This window comes from Rhinopithecus roxellana, chromosome 15 (genome assembly GCF_007565055.1).
Source record: "Rhinopithecus roxellana isolate Shanxi Qingling chromosome 15, ASM756505v1, whole genome shotgun sequence".
In the NCBI taxonomy this organism is placed as follows: domain Eukaryota; kingdom Metazoa; phylum Chordata; class Mammalia; order Primates; family Cercopithecidae; genus Rhinopithecus; species Rhinopithecus roxellana.
Window position 1 is genome coordinate 78272791 of NC_044563.1, and position 19284 is coordinate 78292074.

General features: G+C 47.2%; 1 protein-coding gene across 1 annotated transcript in view; it reads right to left on the reverse strand.

The window, feature by feature from the left end:
- SMIM35 (small integral membrane protein 35) overlaps window positions 1–16512 on the reverse strand; it is a 38053-nt gene extending 21541 nt beyond the window's left edge. The window contains exons 1-2 of the mRNA XM_030918642.1: window positions 16338–16512; window positions 8307–8367 (exon numbers count right to left, since the gene is read on the reverse strand). Of these exons, the coding sequence (XP_030774502.1) occupies window positions 8307–8367; window positions 16338–16474 (198 nt within the window). The 5' untranslated portion in view covers window positions 16475–16512. The remainder of the gene's footprint in view (window positions 1–8306; window positions 8368–16337) is intronic.
- Window positions 16513–19284: the final 2772 nt, after the last annotated feature.

The window sequence follows — 19284 nt, forward strand, 5'->3', positions numbered from 1 at the left end:
AGGTTGCAGCGAGCCAAGATCGTGCCACTGCACTCCAGCCTGGGCAACAGAGTGAGATTCTGTTACCAAAAACAAAGAGAGAGAGAGAGAGAGAGAGAGAGAGAGAGAGAGAGAGAGAAGAGAAGAAGAAGAGAAGAGAAGAGAAGAGAAGAGAAGAGAAGAGAAGAGAAGAGAAGAGAAGAGAAGAGAAGAGAAGAGAAGAAGGAAGAAGGAAGGAAGGAAGGAAGGAAGGAAGGAAGGAAGGAAGGAAGGAAGGAAGGAAGGAAGGAAGGAAGGAAGGAAGGAAGGAAGGAAGGAAGGAAGGAAGAAGGAAAGAAAGAAAGAAAGAAAGAAAGAAAGAAAGAAAGAAAGAAAGAAAGAAAGAAAGAAAGAAAGAAAGAAAGAAAGAAAGAAAGAAAGAAAGAAAGAAAGAAAGAAAGAAAGAAAGAAAGAGAAATTCAACTACAGCAAGCAGAAGAAAGGAAATAATAAAGTTTAGAGTGGAAACTAATAAAATAAACAATAGAGAACACTAACAAACAAAAAATTGGCATAAGATCAACAAAACTGACAAACCTTTGGCTAAGTTAAACAAGGAAAAAAAAGACTCACATTACTAGAATCAGAAATGAAAGAGGGGACATTGTTGTCAATGTCACAGAAACAAAAATAATAATAAAGAAATACAATGAACAATTGTACACCAACAAAATAGATAATGTAGATGAAATGGACAGATTCCTAGAAACACACAAACTACCAAAACTGACTCAAGAAGAAACAAACGGGCTGAATAGGCATAACAAATAAAGACACTGAACTAGCAATTTAAAAAAATGCCCACAAAGAAAAACCCAAGCCCAGTTAGCTTTCCCACTGATTCTGCCAAACATTTAAAGAAGAATTAATATCAGTTATTCACAAACTCTTCCAAAAAATAGAAGAGGCTAAACACTTCCCAACTCATTTTATAAGGCAAATATTACCCTGATGCCAAAATCAGACAAGGACATCACAAGAAAAGAAAACCAGAGAAAAAATATATCTTATGAATATGGATGCGAAAATCCTCAACAATTGGGAATGATTGTATGTGGGAAAAAGAAAAAAGAATCCTCAACAAAATACTAGCAAACCAATTCCAGCAGTATCTAAAAATAAGTGTATATTATAACCAAGCTGGATTTCTCCTTAGAGCGCAAGATTAGTTCAGCATCTGAAAATCAATTCTTGTAATATATCTTACCAGTAGAATTTTTTAAATCTCATGATTATCTCAGTAGATGCATAAGAAGCATTTGACAAAATCAAACACTCTTTCATGATAAAAACGCTCAACAAACTAAGAACAGAAGAGAACTTCCTCAACCTGACAAAGAGCCTTTATGAGAAACCCACAGCAATCATACTAAATGGTAAAAGACAGATGTTTTCTTCCTAGGATCAGTAACACGACAAAGATGTCTGGTCTCACCACGTCTGTTCAACAGTGTACTGGAGTTTCTAGCCAGGGAAATAGTCAAGAAAAAGAAATAGAAGGTATCCAGATTGGAAAAGAAGAAATGAAAATATCTCTATTCACAGATAACACAGTCTTATACATGGAAAATCCTTCTCCTTGAAGTATGGGTATTTGGTAAAGATTTTTTCTTTTTTTTTTCTTTTTTTTTTTTTTTCTTTTTTTTAGAGAAGAAAATCTTAAGGAATCCATAGACAAATGTATAAACAGAATGTGGTATATCCATATAACAGAATATTCAGTCATATAAAGAAATGAAGTATTGATACATGCTACTTGAATTAACCTCAAAAACATTATGCTAAGTGAAAAAAGCCAGTCACAAAAGTCCACATATTATATGATTCTATTTATATGAAATATTCAGAAAATCTATAGAGGAAAATCCATAGAGAAAGAAAGTAGAGGCTGGGCGCAGTGGCTCACACCTGTAATTCCAGCACTTCGGGAGGCCGAGGCCGATGGATCACGAGGTGAGGAGTTCAAGACCATCCTGGCTAACACAGTGAAGCCCTGTCTCTACTGAAAATACAAAAAATTAGCCAGGCATGGTGGCACATGCCTGTAGTCTCAGCTACTCAGGAGGCTGAGGCAGGAGAATCGCTTGAACCTGGGAGGCGGAGGTTGCAGTGAGCCGAGATCGCACTACTGCATTCCAGCTTAGACGACAAAACAAGACTCCATCTCAAAAAAAAAAAAAAGAAAGAAAAGAAAAAGAAAGTAGATTATGGGGGGCCAGGGGAGATGGGGAGAAAAAGAGGGGGTTATCTTAGCTAAAGGGTATGGGTTTTGTTTTTTTTTTAGGTGATGTTGTTCTAAAATTGACTGTAATGGTGGCTGCAGATATGTGTGAATATATTAAAAACAAATGGGTGACTTGTATGTTATGTGAATTATATCTAAACAAAGCTGTTTTAAAAAGCGATAAAATGTCAGCCTATATGTATCTCTGTCTAAATTATTCTCTGGACAGAGGAGTTCCTAAATCCTTAAACTTGAAGAAGTGCATTGAAATGCATTTTCTATAATCCAGGTTTCCTGCAGATACGTAAAGCTCAAAACCCATGCAAAAAGCAGAGGTATCAAGATCCTTACACTTAGGGTAAGAATCTACCCTAATTTTACTTGTCTATTCATCTACTCACATTCCAGAAACCAAATCTTAGTCACTGAGAAGTCTAGCAGAATTGAAAAAAAAAAAAAAAATACAGCCATGAGTACATGCCATGCAGCATGAAGGCAATGGTGGCATTATGAACCTTACTATTTACCAAGCCATTTGGATGAACTGACCTAAGGCCAGGAGATCTTGCACATGGTCATCCCGCTGCCCATCTAAATCATGATTTCTCTCCAAATGCCCCTCTAACTCCCATTTAAAGTTCATTCTAGGATGGCCGTGGTGGCTCATGCCTGTAATCCCAGCATTTTGGGAGGCTGAGGGTGGGCGGATCACTTGAGGTCAGTGAAACCCCATCTCTACTAAAAATACAAAAATTAGCCAGGTGTGATGGCAGGCACCTGTAATTCCAGCTACTAAGAAGGCTGAGGCAGGAGAATTGCTTGAACCCATGAGGCAGAGGTTGCAGTGAGCCAAGATTGCACCACTGCTCTTTAGCCTGGGCGAGAGTGAGACTCCGTCTCCAAAAAAAAAAAGTTCATTCTACTAACAAAAAGTAAAAAAATTTTAAAATCCTAGTTTGATCACTTAGAAGAAACCTCCAGCAGGTGATTGGACCTTTCTAGCTTTTAGATCATACTGACAAGGAACTTTAAAACAAAACAAAACAATGAACAAACGAGCAGCAAGATTAGCAATACATCAAACAAAACCAGAAGGAAGTTCTAAAACTCAAAACCTGAGTACAACAGACCCTAGTGGGAGGCCCTAGGCATTACTATTTGGATCAATGGTGGAAGCAGATGTGGAGATGATATTGCCCAAGGTCCAGGTTTGGCAAGAAAAATGGAACATTTTCATCTCCAGCGGCTTCTAAGCCCCCTCACCCTCAATACATTAGGTTTTATGGAGCCTACACTTTTCTTCATCTGGAATCAAGAATCCTTCCTTTGTTGCTCATTTGTTGCTCATCAATTCCATTTTTTAAAGATCAGTTCAAGTCGCAGAAGAATAGATATCATATAATCCTAGTTGTGGTATACACACCTGCACACACACACACACACACACAGAGAGAGAGAGAGAGAGAGAGAGAGAGAGGCTCTCACCAAGTTGTGGTTCTCCCTATGATTAAGGTAAGACAGGGCAGGTGTAAAGCAGGCGATGACAGGGTTTATGAAGAACCAGGGGAGTGGGGTAGGGAGTAGAAGTAAAAAGAGCCTTTCAAGTTTTGCCTTAGTATTAGCTTGAACCATATAAAATTGCCATTTTTAAAGGTAAAACAAGCATCATCAATTTCATATGATTTTTGTCTTTTTCAATAGAAATATTCGTGTGATGAATATTGCTGAAGAGAAAGGAACCAATCACATAATAACAATACAAAATCAAGTGTCTCCTGTTTGAAACTGGACCCACTGGTTTGTTGACTGCTCTCTAAACTTTACCCTCACTCTCTCTCTGATAATGTACAGCGCTGAGTCTTTCAACCCAGTATAATGAATGAACAGACAGCAGATTTCAGGCAGATCTTTGTAACTCTTGACCACTGGGATATGTGCCTTAGCAGTGTGTGATGATGGAAAGAGACCTGGAGCCAGGCCATCTGGAAGCTAAAATATCATTACTCCGGGCAAGATTGAGTTTTAATCCTCTCTTATGTTGAAATGGGAATTAAAATATTAACTTCACAAGGTTAATGTGAAGATTAAGTGAGACGTGTGTGTGAAAGGAGAGTTATATGATTCCTGACACATGGTAGGTATTCGATAAGTTATTTTCCTTCACTTAGAGTGAAATTTTCTAGAACAGCATAAGAGTGTTGGCAACTCTTCATTAATTTATCAGTAGCCTTTGTCCTCCTCTGGGAAGAGACCAGTTAGGCACCAAGTTACATGAGCCCATAGAGATCTCCACCTACTGACAACCAAAAGTCTGCCTTTGATCTCTAATACAAGAATGAGATGGATAGAAACAGCCCCTGACAGATCACAATTTCCTGTGACATAAAGCAAGGCTCAGAGTCGGGCCCCTTTCTCTTTAAGTGACGATGCCACATTGGTCTGATACCACATTAGATTAGATGGATGTGTGATCTCCTTCCAAGCACACAGGAAGATTGGCATCAACCTCCGCACTGATGATAGGGTTTATGAAGAACCAGGGAGCCTCGAGAAGCTGTAAGTCCTGGTGCCTGGCTATGTCAGAAATGTAGTCTTGACATCAGGTAGTTTCCTGCCTGCTCAGCCCTCCATCTCAACAGACCCCTGGGTATCAAGAACCTTGCCTTGAGTCTGAGCCAAGTTGTCCCTACAATTAAGGCAAGTCAGGGCAGGTGTAGAGCAGCTGTTCCCAAATTCTTCAGAGTTCCCTACGGATCTTTCAAAGAATGGAGTACCTGGGACCCACTCCAGACCTATCCAAGGAAGCTCTCCAGAGGTGGGGCCAGGAATCTGTAATTTTCAGTAAGTTCCCCAGGGGATTCTTTCACAGCCAGACTGACACCATTTGGGTCTGGAGGACAGAGGAACAGGTCCATCAAAGTCCATTCATATGAGAGTCAGTGTAGGGAGTTTCCCAAAGTAATTAGTTCTGATTATCTCACATGGAGGAGGAAGAAAGTGAGAGTCATACTGAATATATTTCAGTTTAGAGAGAAGGATGTTTAGATTTGAAAATGTATTGTTTTGAGTCAAGGAGTTTAAGATAAATAAACATTTTAAATTTCTTTGTAGAAGTCAGTCCCAAGAATACTTAGTTTTATTACTTCCCTAAGCAAGATTAAGTCAATGAATAGAAGTGAGCCTCCCGTCTACTGAGTTTAGGAGTAAACCGACTGCTGAGAGTCAGCCACCACCCCAATGCGGTGGCCTTGGGAGAAATGACACACACTTTGTCCCTGTGTCGGTGGCCCACATGTTGTGCGCATCTGCCAGGGTCTGAGGGGGTTAACATATTGTGACATGTTTACACGTGGTCTGTGACATGGATTTATCACTGATCTCATCTGGTTTTAACTAAATTAACCAATTAACAAGGATTCTAGAATACATACACTTGTTGTGTGTCTGACAACAGAGAGAAAGGGAGAGAGAGGGAGACAGAGAAAATATACAAAGAATGAACCCCGGCCCCAGTCAAGGGCTTTGGAGCTTGGCATTCTGGAGCCTTCTTGACAGATGACACCCTGAAGCTCAGCTCCTCTGTCCTGGCTTTTCCTGAACAGAGTCTTGATGGTGGCTCAGGACGGCCAAGATGTCATCTAGGAGCAGGCATGGGCAATACACCCGCAGCCAGCCACAGTCATCTCAGAGCCACTCTGACCTTCCAGGTTGTTTTTCATAAAATGAAGAGGCTGGTGAGTGATGTATACCCCAGACCTTAGACTGTCCTGTCCAGAGACTGAGAGCTGGGAGAGATGGAGAACACAGTGCTTCTGTTTGAAGGATTTAGTGGATGGAGAAGCCCCGTGGACAGAGAAGCAAATAAGTTATTTCAGCAGCCAAAATGAGACTTTGAGTATAAGCTATGACCACTCACCTTGGGGGGAGTCAAGGCAAAGCTTCCTTTACAGCGGCCTAAGCACATGCCTTCTGTGGGCTGGGGATCTCTGTGACCCTCCACATTTGTCCCAGGGTACTGGCTTGAGTGCCTATGTTTTGTTAGGCAGGGTCTGTGCCTTGGGAAGAAGGAGATGCCGGCAGCAGCCCAGCGTGTTTCAAGTGGCTTATGGACAGTCTCTTAGGAGCTGCCTCTGGGGCTCAGATGGAACCTCGCCAAGGCCTCTCTCTGCATGCCTCCCCATCACCGCCCCCAGAGTGGGGGTGCATCCATTGGTAACACGGGAGGTGATCACAGTGGTACCCACGAGCCATTTATTGTTTTAATAGCTATGCATTTATTTTCACATATTTAAGAAGAGACATAACTAGCATATCAAATCTTGATTTTGTGGATTTTATTTCTTAGAACAAGGTTAAAGGAAGTAACTAATTTTAAAAAGTGAGTCAGATTTAAGAAAAATATTAGGCCAGGCACCGTGGCTCACACCTGCAATCCCAGCACTTTGGGAGGCTGAGGCGGGCAGATCACCTGAGGTCAGGAGTTTGAGTCCAGCCTGTCCAACGTGGCAAAACCCAGTCTCTACTAAAAATACAAAAAAATTTAGCTGGGCCTGCCGGTGTGCTCCTGTAGTCCCAGCTACTCAAGAGGCTGAGACACGAGAATCACTTGAACCCGGGCAGCAGAAGTTGCAGCGAGCCAAGATTGCGCCACGGCACTCCAGCCTGGACGACAGAGTGAGACTCCATCTCAATAAAAAATAAAGAAAGAAAAATATTAAGTAAGTGATGGTACAACTGGCTCAGGAATGAGGCAAAAGTCATAAAGTATGGGAAAACAACACCACCACCACCAACAAAAAAAAAAAAAAAAAAAACACGGCTCTAGATTAAACACATGAGTAATAGCCAAACAGCAGGCCATCCCGGAAGAGATGGAGCTGTCTTCTGGAAAGGACATGACCTAAAGGAACGAAGTGTCAGGGTCTTGGGCCAGGATGGGGAAGGGGAAAACCTGCCCTTCAGTTTTCCTTCCTCCTGCAGCCTCATGCCTATGGCACAGGCTGAACAGCTGCAAAAAAATAAAATAAAATAAAGTAAAAGAGCAAGTGAAAATGATGACGATTTTGCCAATAATCATAATGTACTACTTTTGCAACCAAAAATACATATTTTTAAGTAAGAGTGCTAGTTCACTAAACTTGCCAGGGACGTTGCCAGCGTGAGCTTTAGCAGCAACATCAGGTGTGGGCAGGAGTCAGGGCTCTTTTCCAGGCCTCCACAGGGTAGCCACTGCCCTGGCACCAGGGGCCACAGGAGACACTGCTGCACAGAGCCAGAGAGGAGGCATGGCCCCTGCCAAGAGTGGCTGGGAGGCTGGTCCAAACATTGAATCTGGGACACTGGCTGAGGACCCCAGAACTGTCTGGGAGTGATTTGAAGGGAAGCTGCAATTCTCACGTGTTTGTTCCATCCTTAATTTTTTGTTTTGTTTTGTTTTGTTTGAGACGGAGTCTCGCTTTGTCAGCCAGGCTGGAGTGCAGTGGCGCGATCGCTACTCACTGCAAGCTCCACCTCCCAGGTTCACGCCATTCTCCTGCCTCAGCCTCCTGAGTAGTTGGGATTACAGGTGCACACCACCACGCCCAGCTAATTTTTGCATTTTTAGTAGAGACGGGGTTTCACCATGTGGGCCAGGCTGGTCTTGAACTCCCGACCTCAGGTGATCCACGCACCTCGGCCTCCCAGAGTGCTGGAATTACAGGCGTGAGCCACCGCACCTGGCCCATCCTTAATGTTTTTAATTTATTTTTTGCATGTGTGCTTTATAATGGTTATATATGCTCGAGTATAAGTACAAATATACTTTATAAATACATAAATATCAGAGTGCACATGCAAAATTGTTTATTGATGGGAGGCATAATCAAAAGAGTTTGGCAAGGGTAAGTCCACATTCCTCACTAACTACTCCTGCCTTGGATTGCTGTCAATGTGTCTGCCTTGCAAACTGTGCCTCCCACACTAGATGCTGAGGGAGGATAGTCAGGGAGGTGTTGTGGAGACCTGTGCCACTGAGTTCAAACCACCTTATGCTGTAGTGGAGTCACTGGGGCCTAGAAGGTACCAAGGGGCCCAGGATCCTTGTGCGGAACGGATATAGAGAGGCTCTTTGAAGTCTCTCAGTACTGGAATGAGCACAGGGTTCGCCTTCAGAGGAGCATGTGCTGGAGCCCCAGCCCTGGGACACACCAGCTGTCCAGTCTCAGGTGAGCCACTCCGACCTTCCAGGTTGTCTCCCATAAAATGAAGAGGCTGGTGAGTGGTGTATACCTCAGTGCTATTGCTGTGAGAATCACATGAAGTTATGGAAGAGGAAATGGCCTTTGGGGAATCATAGAACATCATCCTTCACCCAGGCAGCATCCTAGGCACAGGTTGCCCCACAGGCCTCCTGGGCTCCTAGGTCTGCAAAGATGGGGTGCCAGCTGGGAGAACCTAGGCCAAGGCCCCTGCCCAGACAAAACCAGGCCTCTGCTCAAGTGGGCCAGAGTTATGCACAGCCCAGGTGAGCTGGGCTCCAGCACCCAGCCACTGACACCAACCCTCAGCCGCCCCTGCCATCTGCAGACCCAAGGCAGCTTTGGCTCTCCGTTTATTCCCACCAGACCTTGGGCAGGAAGGTGAGGAGCAAAAACAACTGATACATACAAAGGTCACCCATCCTGAGCACCCCCGCAGTCCTCCTGCCTCAAAGCCTCCATTTCACTCACTCTTCTAGGCCCCGTCCTTGCTTCCTCACCATAAGTGCTGGCCAATGCATGCATGTTGCAGAAAATAAGATAAATCAGGGCTTCTTTGATTGGTTGCAAGTTCAGAAGTTTTGGGGTTTTGTAGATCTGCCCAAAGTGTTGAAACACCTAAATATTTGGATGATTCCTCTCTCCTTTGTCACCTCTGCCACCAGGATACTTCCTGAATCCCAGACCCAGAACTTTCAAACCTTTGAGCATCCTTTGTAGAAGATGGCTTCAGTGACCTCCCCCAATCCATCCTCCCCGCATCTGCAAAAGAGCTTCTCTGGGGGCAGGGAAGATGCTTTGACTCATTCCATTCCCCTACTTCTGATTCTCATCCTTTAGTGAAGCAGGAGGGACAGAAAGGATTGCTCTGGGCTTTTGTGAAGATGTGTGAGGGAGGTAGAGGCAGGCTCATGTTTGCCTGTATGCAGAGTCAAGAAAGGACCAGTGGATATCAGAGGCATTGTCTTTCATTCTAACTGGTGGCACAAGAAGCAAAGAAACCATCCTAGTCCAGTTTTGTACAGACGATGCTATGCCTTGTATTGTTCTCTGTGGATGCATAACAAAGGCTGACATCCTGAAACAGATGGGAACTTCTCACTCTCAGCCACACAGTTTGCTCACCCACCCCTGGGTCTCACACAGGCCAGCTCACTGCCTGGCACACAGGAGCTGTTCATGGATGCTGAAGTGAGCCACGAGGACAAGGCCATGCCTGATTGGGCACTATCCTAGCACAGTCTAACACAGGTGGATGCTCAGTTCTCTTTATTTGATTAAAGGCTACTGAAATTAGCAGTCACCTGTCTCCTTCCCATGCCCTGGATGAGACATCACATTGAACACCCAGTAGATCTTGCAAATCAGTGCTGAGTCTCAGGGATCCATTGCACTGGTGATAGCCTGAAATTGAGGTTAAACCCAGGCGAGAGCTCTCCCAACAGCCCAAGAAGGGGGTAAAGGTGAGAACTCTCACTACAGTGCAGACAGTGTAACAAGGGCTGCCAGCTCCACCCCACCTGTGCACACCTTTACCATCAAAACACGCCACAGGAAGGGGAGAAAAACAAAGCCAGCCATGTCATCTGTGGTTTCACGTCTACAGTGACTCATTTTCCTGCACTGGTGCCCCAGCAGGGCAATCTTACTTTAGGTTGATACTAATACTAATACTAATACTAATGCTAATACTAATACTAATGCTAATATTAATGCTAATGCTAATGCTAATACTAATACTCTTGGGTTGATTGTGAACAAGAAACACGGGTGACGCCAGGAGAGTGCTAAGTGTGAGGTCCCACCTGCCCGGTATCTGAATCGTGAACCTTCTGCAGAGGGAACAGTACCGCCTGCCTCCCTGAAACATGGCGCAGATGACACGAGAGGCGTGAAAGTGCCTGGCAAAGAGGGGAAACTCTTCCACACTGCGTTGTTGAAAGCGTGAATAAGAGTTGCTGGTCAGATTCAAAGGCAGCTCTTGGAACAATGGGGGTAGGGGGTGCTATTTCCATAGACACCATAGGAAAGGTCGTTCCCACCCACCTCCCCCAACAGCTGTGCAGCTCTGCCTCCCTTTCCCCAGACGAAACCTCAGACTCCAGTTTCCTGCATCTGGCCTTCTACTGCTACTCAAGACTCCAGGGGTCCCAAGAAGGGCGAGAGGCAGGAGTGAGAGGGAAGTGGTTTGCTGCCAGCAGGGAGCTGCTGAGGGCAGGCCGGGCCCCTGCAGGGAAGCAGGGAGATTGTAGAAGATGTGTCTCCCACGCAGAGGAGGATTCGCCAGGAGGCCAATAAGCTAAGCCTCAAGTTGCTCATTTGCATGGACCCTTCCAAGCCCCTCTTCCTAAGTTTGTATTTATAATTTTGTATTCTTCATCTAAGAAAGCCTCAAAACTATGTAAGCTTCAGGTCCCCACAGAACCTGAGTCTGCCCTGGCTCCCACATAGAATGCTTCTCTCTTCTGAGATAAGCCTCCAGCTCTTCCCTAACCTGATCGCCTATGCCCCCCACCTTCCAGCCGCATCTCATGACCCCCACCTGGGCATTTCCCTATCTATCCAAATTTAGGCAGACATTGGCTTATAATGTGCCCCTGCCTGCCTCTCCCTGAATCTCTCAGCCTGGTGCACTCCTGCTCACCCTCCAAGACCCACAGCAAATACTTCCAACAATAGGAAGCCTTCCCCCAGGTCCCAGATAGAATCAACACTTCCTCCTGGGCACTGCCACCATGCTCAGCATGTCTCGCTATCATAGCACAAATACCCCACAGGGGACTGCAGTGTTGAAAGTCCACCTCCAAGCCCAGGCTGTGGTTCCTCCAGGGTCCAGACGGGTCTATCTGATTCTGTGTCTCCAAAGCCTACTAGCTCACAGCCGGGTGCAGTGGCTCACACCTGGAATCCCAGCATTTAGGGAGGCCAAGGCGGGTGGATCACCTGAGGTCAGGAGTTCAAGACCAGCCTGGCCAACAGGAGGCAGAGCTTGCAGTGAGCCAAGATCATGCCATTGCACTCCAACCTGGGTGACAGAGCAAGACTCTGTCTCAAAACAAACAAAAACAAAGCTTATTAGCTCAGGGCTCCCGGGCACAGGGCAAATATTCCTTGAATAAATGAATTAATTAATGGCCTTAGCTGGGGACAATGCCAGAGTGATTGAAAAGGTCGGACTTCAGTCTTGGAGTCCCACCTGCATGGCTCCCATGCTCCAGCCACCCTTCCTTAGATTCCTTATTCAACTCCTCCAAGCAGCAGTCCTGAGAAACCATTCCTGCAACCTGTGCGCCCTCTGGTGGCTGAAATGGTGTCCTCCCAAAAACTAGAGGCAACAGGTGGGGCATTCCTGGGATATCCAGCAGAGCTCTTTAACCTCCTAAAGCAATGTGTTTACGAAGCTCTTATTCACCTGGAGGCTTAAGTCCTACAATTTCTGTTATTCTTTAGCCTGGAAGGAGCTTTGAGAACTCATCTCATTCAAGGTCCCAAAGACTTCCACCCCAGCTCCTGCTCCCCTGACAGTGATGTGGTCTCCACATCTGCCTATAAGGTCTCAGAGAGGAGAAAGAGGAGTTGGACCAAAACAAAATCGCAAACACTTAACCTCAAATGTTAAAATCCTGAAAGATCATAATCTCTAAAGTCTAAAACCCCTAACATCTAAAATCCCCAAAATCACAATCACAGGATAGTTTTTTTGTTGTTTTCTTCTTTTCTTTTTCGCTATTTTAAATTTTGAGCATTATTTTTCACAGTTCCCTATTCTGGGTATTTCATCTTTGCGATATTTGCAAGACTGGAGGCCAAGTTGTATAGACTTTTAGAGAGTTCTAATTTGTTTTATGAAGGGTTTTTGGTTTTTTTGTTTGTTTGTTTTGGTTTTTGATTTTTGGTTTGTTTGTTCTTGTTTGTTTGTTTTCAAATTTGGCTCCCTGAAAGTGCATTATCACAATGTCAACTTTCTGTGGATGCATTGTGTATGCACAAAAAAACACTGAAATTTTCTCAGTAGTTACAGAGATGTCCTTTCTGTACATCTGCTTTTGTGAAGTTAAACTTTCTTGGAATCTCAGCTCCATGCAGCTTGGAATGCAGCTCCATGCATAAACAACCGCATTTTTGGTGGTGATCCATCGAAGTTTTTGATCAAACTCATTGAAAGACTTTGGTTGCTCATCCTGTTGTTTCAGATGACCACAGTTATAAAGCTGGGTGCACACAAGTACCAACCTTAGTGACATGCATTTATGTCTTGCTCTTTTTGACCTATTTCTTTATGAACATGGTTCATCTGCTCATGACTCTTATACCCATGCAACCGTCATTACCTGAGTGTTTATGCTTGCAAAAATATATATGTTATCACTGCCTATTTTATTGTGTAATGTACACTATAAAGTATTCTGTTGTTTTTATATGTTTCCAATATAAATCCCCTTTTAAATGTAAATAAATATGTTTTAATGAATGTTTTTATTATTTTTTCCAGAATTATATTTTCAGGATTTTGTTTTTTGAGACAGGGTCTTGCTCTGTTGCCCAGGCTGCAATGCAGTGGCATGATCTTGGCTCACTGCAATCTCTACCTCCCGGACTCAAGAGATTCTCCCGCCTCAAGCCTCCTGAGAAGCTGGGATTACAGGTGTGCGCCACCACACCTGGTTAATTTTTGTATTTTTTGGTAGAGGCAGGATCTCACCATGTTGATCAGGCTGGACTCAAATTCCTGACCTCAAGTGAGGTATGAAATGGTACACCTGCCTCAGCCTCCCAAAGTGCTGGGATTACAGGCATGAGCCACTGCACCTGGCCTATTTTTTGGGATTTTGAACTTTCAGGATTTCAACATTCAGGATTGTGTCTTTTGGAATTATGATCAGCTCCAAAAAGGGAAGGCCATCCCTGCCTCCTATGTCTCTGGTATGACATTCCTGTTTGTGGCTGCCAAGGCCAGTTTGGCAGCCTCTGAGTGGATCCCTCAAATTCCAGGGCCTCCAAGATACCTGGATTTTCTGCCAGGGCCAGGATGAACTACAGAGACCCCATCTTGCAGGAAGTCATGCCCTATTCCTGGTTTCCTAAGGACCCCACCAGCTGTTCCATTTCAACAGCCTTACTCTCTGCCACACCTGCCATCACCACCCTGGCCCTGCCACCTCCAACCAAGACATGCTTTGTCTGTGCTTTTTTGGCCTCTGCAGTGCTGAATTCATACCTGAATGTGATGTCTTTTGGTGCAGCATGTCTTCTGCTGGTGTCCCCCACTCCTTGTCAAATATGTCTAGTCATTTCCCTCAGTTTCCCCTGGCTCTTGAAGGACTCTGAGTCAGAGAGTCTACTGTATGCAAGTTATTCTCATCCTCCTCTTCACACCGGTTCATGTCTGCCTACAAAACACCACCTAATGCTGCTTCTTCTAGGAAGTCCTCCTTGATTATTGATTGGATAATCATATACTATTGTTTTCCCACATAGGCCAGGCATCTGGAAATGAGAGAAACAGCCACAGACCTCTGGTGGAGAGAAAGAGGAGCTGAGATAGCACACACTGACAAGTAATCTGTGCTGTAAGAGGTAAACGTGGGGGCTTGGAGAGCACTGGGGGACAGCCCAAAACCCAGATTTGAGGGTGATGTCAAGGAAGCACCCCTGGGCTACGTGAGGTCTGTGATGAATTGTGAAGGATGGTCAGTAGTCAGTTGCCAAGCAGAGGATGTGGTGAAGGAAAAGGATCTAGGCTGAAGGTGAGGCAGGAGAGATCACGGTTCCCTGAAGGTTCCATGTGGCCAGGTAGTGGCAGAGGATCAAGTGGTGGACGGGGCAGGTCATGGAGGCGTTGCTGCTTCTCGAGGAGAGGCAGGATTCTATTGACCCCTGAGAGGCTCACTTTGGCCAGGGTTGGGACATGCTGGGAGTAGCGAGCCCAGGCTAAGGCGGCCCTCCAGGTAGTCAGCACGGTCATCCTGGAAAGATGGTGGGAGCCTGACGCAGGGCAAGGGACAGGGGAGAGGTGGATAGGACATCTGGAAGGGAGGGTCAGCAGAACTGGGTGATCAATTGGAGGTAATAAGTTAGGGAAAGCAGGGAGACCTGGGTGTTGATTAGGCAACAGGGTGGATGGCAGTGCCACTGATCAAACTGGAGACATGCAGGAAGGCAGTTCTACCATCCTGTTGAGCTCAAGGTACCTGCCAGACCCCATGAGGAGATGTCCACTGGGCAATGGAGATCTAGATTTAGAGCTCAGGAGGCTCCTCTGGACCAGAGGTGATACACTGTTGGGGGTGGGAGACTCCGCTGGGCGCTGGAGGCAGTGCCGTTGCTGTGGTCGCCACCCCATGGCTGAAGGACTTTTCAGCACCCAGGTGCAGGGGTGGTGTCGGTGGATGGCTGGCCTGCCCCAGGACTGCAGTGTTGCTGGCCAGGTGTGGGAGAACAAGGATGAAGGTATTATATTTGCAAGTGAATGGTATGTTGAGGGGATTCACCCTGGGGGCTGAAGGCAATGCCAGGAAGGAGCGGATGAAATGAGAGAAATCGGTGGGGTTGGGAACTGGGATTCTTTATGAGGCAGATAGTAGGCGGAATGCAGGCATGAGGGTGAGAAGGTTAGAAGGATGGCAGCGCAGGACTGGAGGATGACTGACCGGAGACTGAGCTTGATGATGCCAAGAGGCAATTTTTGTGGAATGAAACACAAACAGACATTATTGTTCAAAATAAACCATGACATTCATCTCCAGTTCATCCAAACCTGTAATTTGATACCTGGCTGCAGGGCAGGGTAACTGCAAGCAGAGGATTAAACTCTATTGACCCTGTGACCTAGTTGACATAGGGTCATACTGACAGCTAATTAGTTGTCCTGCCTAATTAGAACAAGTTTTGTAATTGTGTTAAAAATTTGTCTCGTCCCCGTGCCCTGGGGGCCAGTCACCCTGTTGTGGGACTGTTCTGCTGGGCCAGGAGAGCAGGGTCCCTGAAACAGAGCTTGCATGGGCTGCCGTGTACCTCTCAGGACATCCCTGCAGCCCCCAAGGTGATCTCCGTCTCCTTTTCCGGGGCCCGCCCCTCCTTGCACAGAGCTTTCTCTCCTCCTATCCCAGTCTCAGGTTCAGTATTCACCCCAGGGCCAGGAGTGTGGGGAAGGCGCTGCATATGAATCCAAGCCGGGAGAGGCGCAGGCCTGGGCAGGTGGGCAGCTATGGATGAGGGACCAGCAAGCAGCTGCAGCCTCGGCACAAGAAGAAATGACAGGGCGAGGAATGGGATGCAAAACCACAGGTGAGAGGCAAATGCCGGGGACCAGGCTTGGAGTAGAAGCAAAACCAGAAATCCAGTTGTAAGCATAAGAGAAAAATCCTCAGGGAACTCAGGGCAGGTGCGTCTCTATCAAAGCAGAAGCAGTGCAGACTGGGAACCAAAAACCCAGGGCACCCATCTAAGTCCACCCAGGACCTGAGAGCTGCAGCACTGCACACGTCCTGCCTCCAGGCCAAACTGCTCTGAGAGGTGACCAAGAGCCCAGCTCAGGGGATCTGGAGAAGGAATGGGGTGGGAGTCATCCTTCTGCAGAAGAGGAAGCCACAGCTTCAGAGCCTCTCCCCACCTTCCTATCCCTAAAGCAGCGAGTGCTTCTGAGGCTTTGCTGGTAACTACAGAGAAGCAGGAGACAGACCAAAAAGGGCAAGTGGGGCAAGCGACAAATGCCTCAGAAACATCCCCAGAGCGCAGTGGCAGAGCTGGGGGGAGGCCTCCCACCAGGTCTTCTCCAGAGAAAGGGGCCTTCCCAGTTCCTCCACACTTGGGTTTGTCCCAGGCTGGCGTCTACACACAGCCTCAGTCTGAGTCACCAGGCACTGCCGGCACCTATCCCGTCCAGCATTAGGGTCTGCAGAAGCCAGAGTGTGTCATCTTCAAGCCCCCGGCCATCCTGCAGAGGAGTTATAACCCGGGGGGCGTGGGACTTCCTATTCACAGTAAATATCATCCCATGACATTGCTCCGATGTGAGAAGTCTCTAGAAGGGGTGAGGTCACATGAAGAACGCTGTCACCTGGGATGCCCAGGCATGGGGGCGGCGGCAGTTCTCAGTCTGGGAGGGAAAGTGGTGCCCCTCACTCCTCACGCAGGTGCTGAGACAAGGGAAGAGCACCCAGCGTGGAGCCCACAGCCCTGCAGGGGTCTGGGCTCTGCCACTCACTGAGGGCTCACCTCTTACGTGGAACATGAGCAGCCTCATAGACACACCTCAGAGTGCAGAATGTGTGAAAGGTCTTTGCCAACTGTGAAGCATGACACACAAGTTGGCTGCTGTTGTTAAAATCCCAAAAGCACGCAACACGCAACAGGGGTTATGGGGCCCAGGCAAGCAACTAACTGATAAGCCTTGGGGTGCCCTGGGGTCTGTCGGGATCTTTCAGTCTTGGCAGGTCTTCCCACGTAGCTCTACCTCCCTTCAATTGCCGCCTCACCTGGAAAAGCAGCCTGGAATCCCAGAGCTCTGCCTCACTCTGAGCCCAGATGAAACCTGAACTGCTGTTACAAACCCCCACATCTGAGATGCAGAGTGAGGTGCTCAATCCTACTGGATAAACTTGTCTAGAATTCCGGCTCCCACGCCGGCCTAGGGATCGGAGACCTCCCACTCCCTCCATGACAGGGAAGATAAGTACTGAAGCAAGCTAGGAGCCTACAGGCAGGGAATGATTCGCATTTTATCTCGGAGCCTTGGGCCTGGGAGCGAGTGGAGCCTGCACTGCCCTGACAGACACACCTGCAGACCCACTTGTGAGGGCCCAAGAGGAGAGGAGTCTGAGTGGGGTGCTAAGAGGCAGCCAGGGCTGCACCCAAGCCCAGTCCTCTTATCACAACCCAATTCCCATGTTCTAGGGACTCCCTCAAACCATATCCACTCACATGCCTCTCCTCCAGGTCCCCCACCCGTATGGCCTACCTAGAGTCTCTGCCCAGAGCCCAGACCACTCCCTTTCCCACCACCTCTCAGGTGAATGGGGATGGGGTGGGAGGCTGAGGTCTTTCTCCCCCGACAAGAGTCTCAGCCCCGCTTCCCATGCTGTGAGTGTGAGCACCCACTCCCACCTCCCCACACACCGCTTGCAATTCTAATAGCTCTTGGTGCTCATAAAAGTGCTGGGAAATATAAAATCAGGTCTATTGGCATTGGAAGGCATGAGTCAGAGTTTTGCTGTAGTCTGTTTCAATTCGGCCAATGTTATAGGCAGTTTTTTCTTCTCAGGCTGGGAGCCAGGCAGCCCCAGGAAGCCTTAGTGGTGGAAGCCCAGGGACGGCTGCCATGCTCACCTGGGAGACTGTCCTTGGCAGCCTTTCCCTTCTAGGTCTAGCATCCTGTGTTCCTCTGGGCCCCCCAGGGTTCTGGGAGAGCAACTGCAAATGGCTGTCTGGGACCCCCTTCTACAGAAGCCAGGGTGTCCCTATGGCTGTTCCGCTCCCCACCCCTTCCTCTAATTCCCTGCCAGCTCCAGGTTCTCTGGAATGCTAGTTCCAATCTGGCTTCCAAGTCTCGCTTAGCTAGCCAGACGTGGGTCCTCCCATACCCCTCCCACAGGGCTGCCCTCATCCTTTGGATCCCCAGGCAGACACCCACCCTGGCCCCCTTTTAATTTTCCTTTGTTGATCTATAAGTAAGAGAAGGACAGAGAAAGCACTTCCATGCTGCCCCCTCTAGCCCCGTGGCCTCACATCACAGTGTCCTGGTTGCAGGTTGAGGAACTCCAGTGGGAGGCATCCAGGCCAGCAGAGGCTCCCAGAGGCACCGCTTCCGCTGAGTCACCCGTTCTAGCATATGGTCGTGGCCCTGCTTGTTCTGGGACGGGAGCACTGCCACTCACGACAGACACATGACACCCACAGTGGGAATGACTGAGAGGCTATAGACAGGCCAAGACGCAAGCCCAGCATCATTTTCAACCCTGCCTCTTCCAAGAAGGGAAGTGGTTAAGACCCCAGGCTTCAGCTGCAGAGAGACCTAGCTGCAAACCCCAGATCTGAGTGTGTTTCCCTGTAGGTGAAATGGAGAAAATAATGCCCACCTCACAAGACTGAAAAGATTGGATGATAGATTCACAGAAGGCATTAGCGAGTGCTCCCTCAATAAGTGGCATTTCTAGTTACTTTTATGCCAATGTATTGCATTTTTTAAGTAGTAAATTATTTCAGGGACTAGAGTGGCAGGTCCCCAGTTGGAGCTACCTTCTTCTTGGCATTAGTGCTCCTGAGAAGCAGAATCAGTAACTAGGTTACCAGATGAACACAGTCAGATCAAAGGAAGTGGGAGGGGTGGAGGATACTTCACCTGAACCCTGGGAAAAACCCACAGATCCCACTGGCCTCCACAGAGGCAACCTCTGTTAGGCAGAACCTGCTCATGTCCCCCACAGCCCTTCCTGTGACCTGGGCTGCTGGGCACTGATTAGCTTGGATCTACAGGGCCCATTTCCTCTGCACCCAGGACCCCTCTTTGGTGACTCTTTCTCTAGATATGTGGGTATCACTGACTAAGCCAGCATCAAGCCTCCGTTTCCATTTAAGTTGACTTCACAAAACCAACCCTCCCTGCTCAAGGGATTCCCACTTTTGCAGCCCACAGCAAAAGCATTGGCATGTAAGTAACAACGTCATTCACCACATGGGGCAGAACCCCACCAACTGCCTCGGTCCAAGTTTATTACAACCCAGTATCCCCCTTGGAATTGGAAGGTCCTTGACTTCCCACCAACTAAGCTTCCAATTTTGTTTCATCAAAAATGAAAGGAGGCC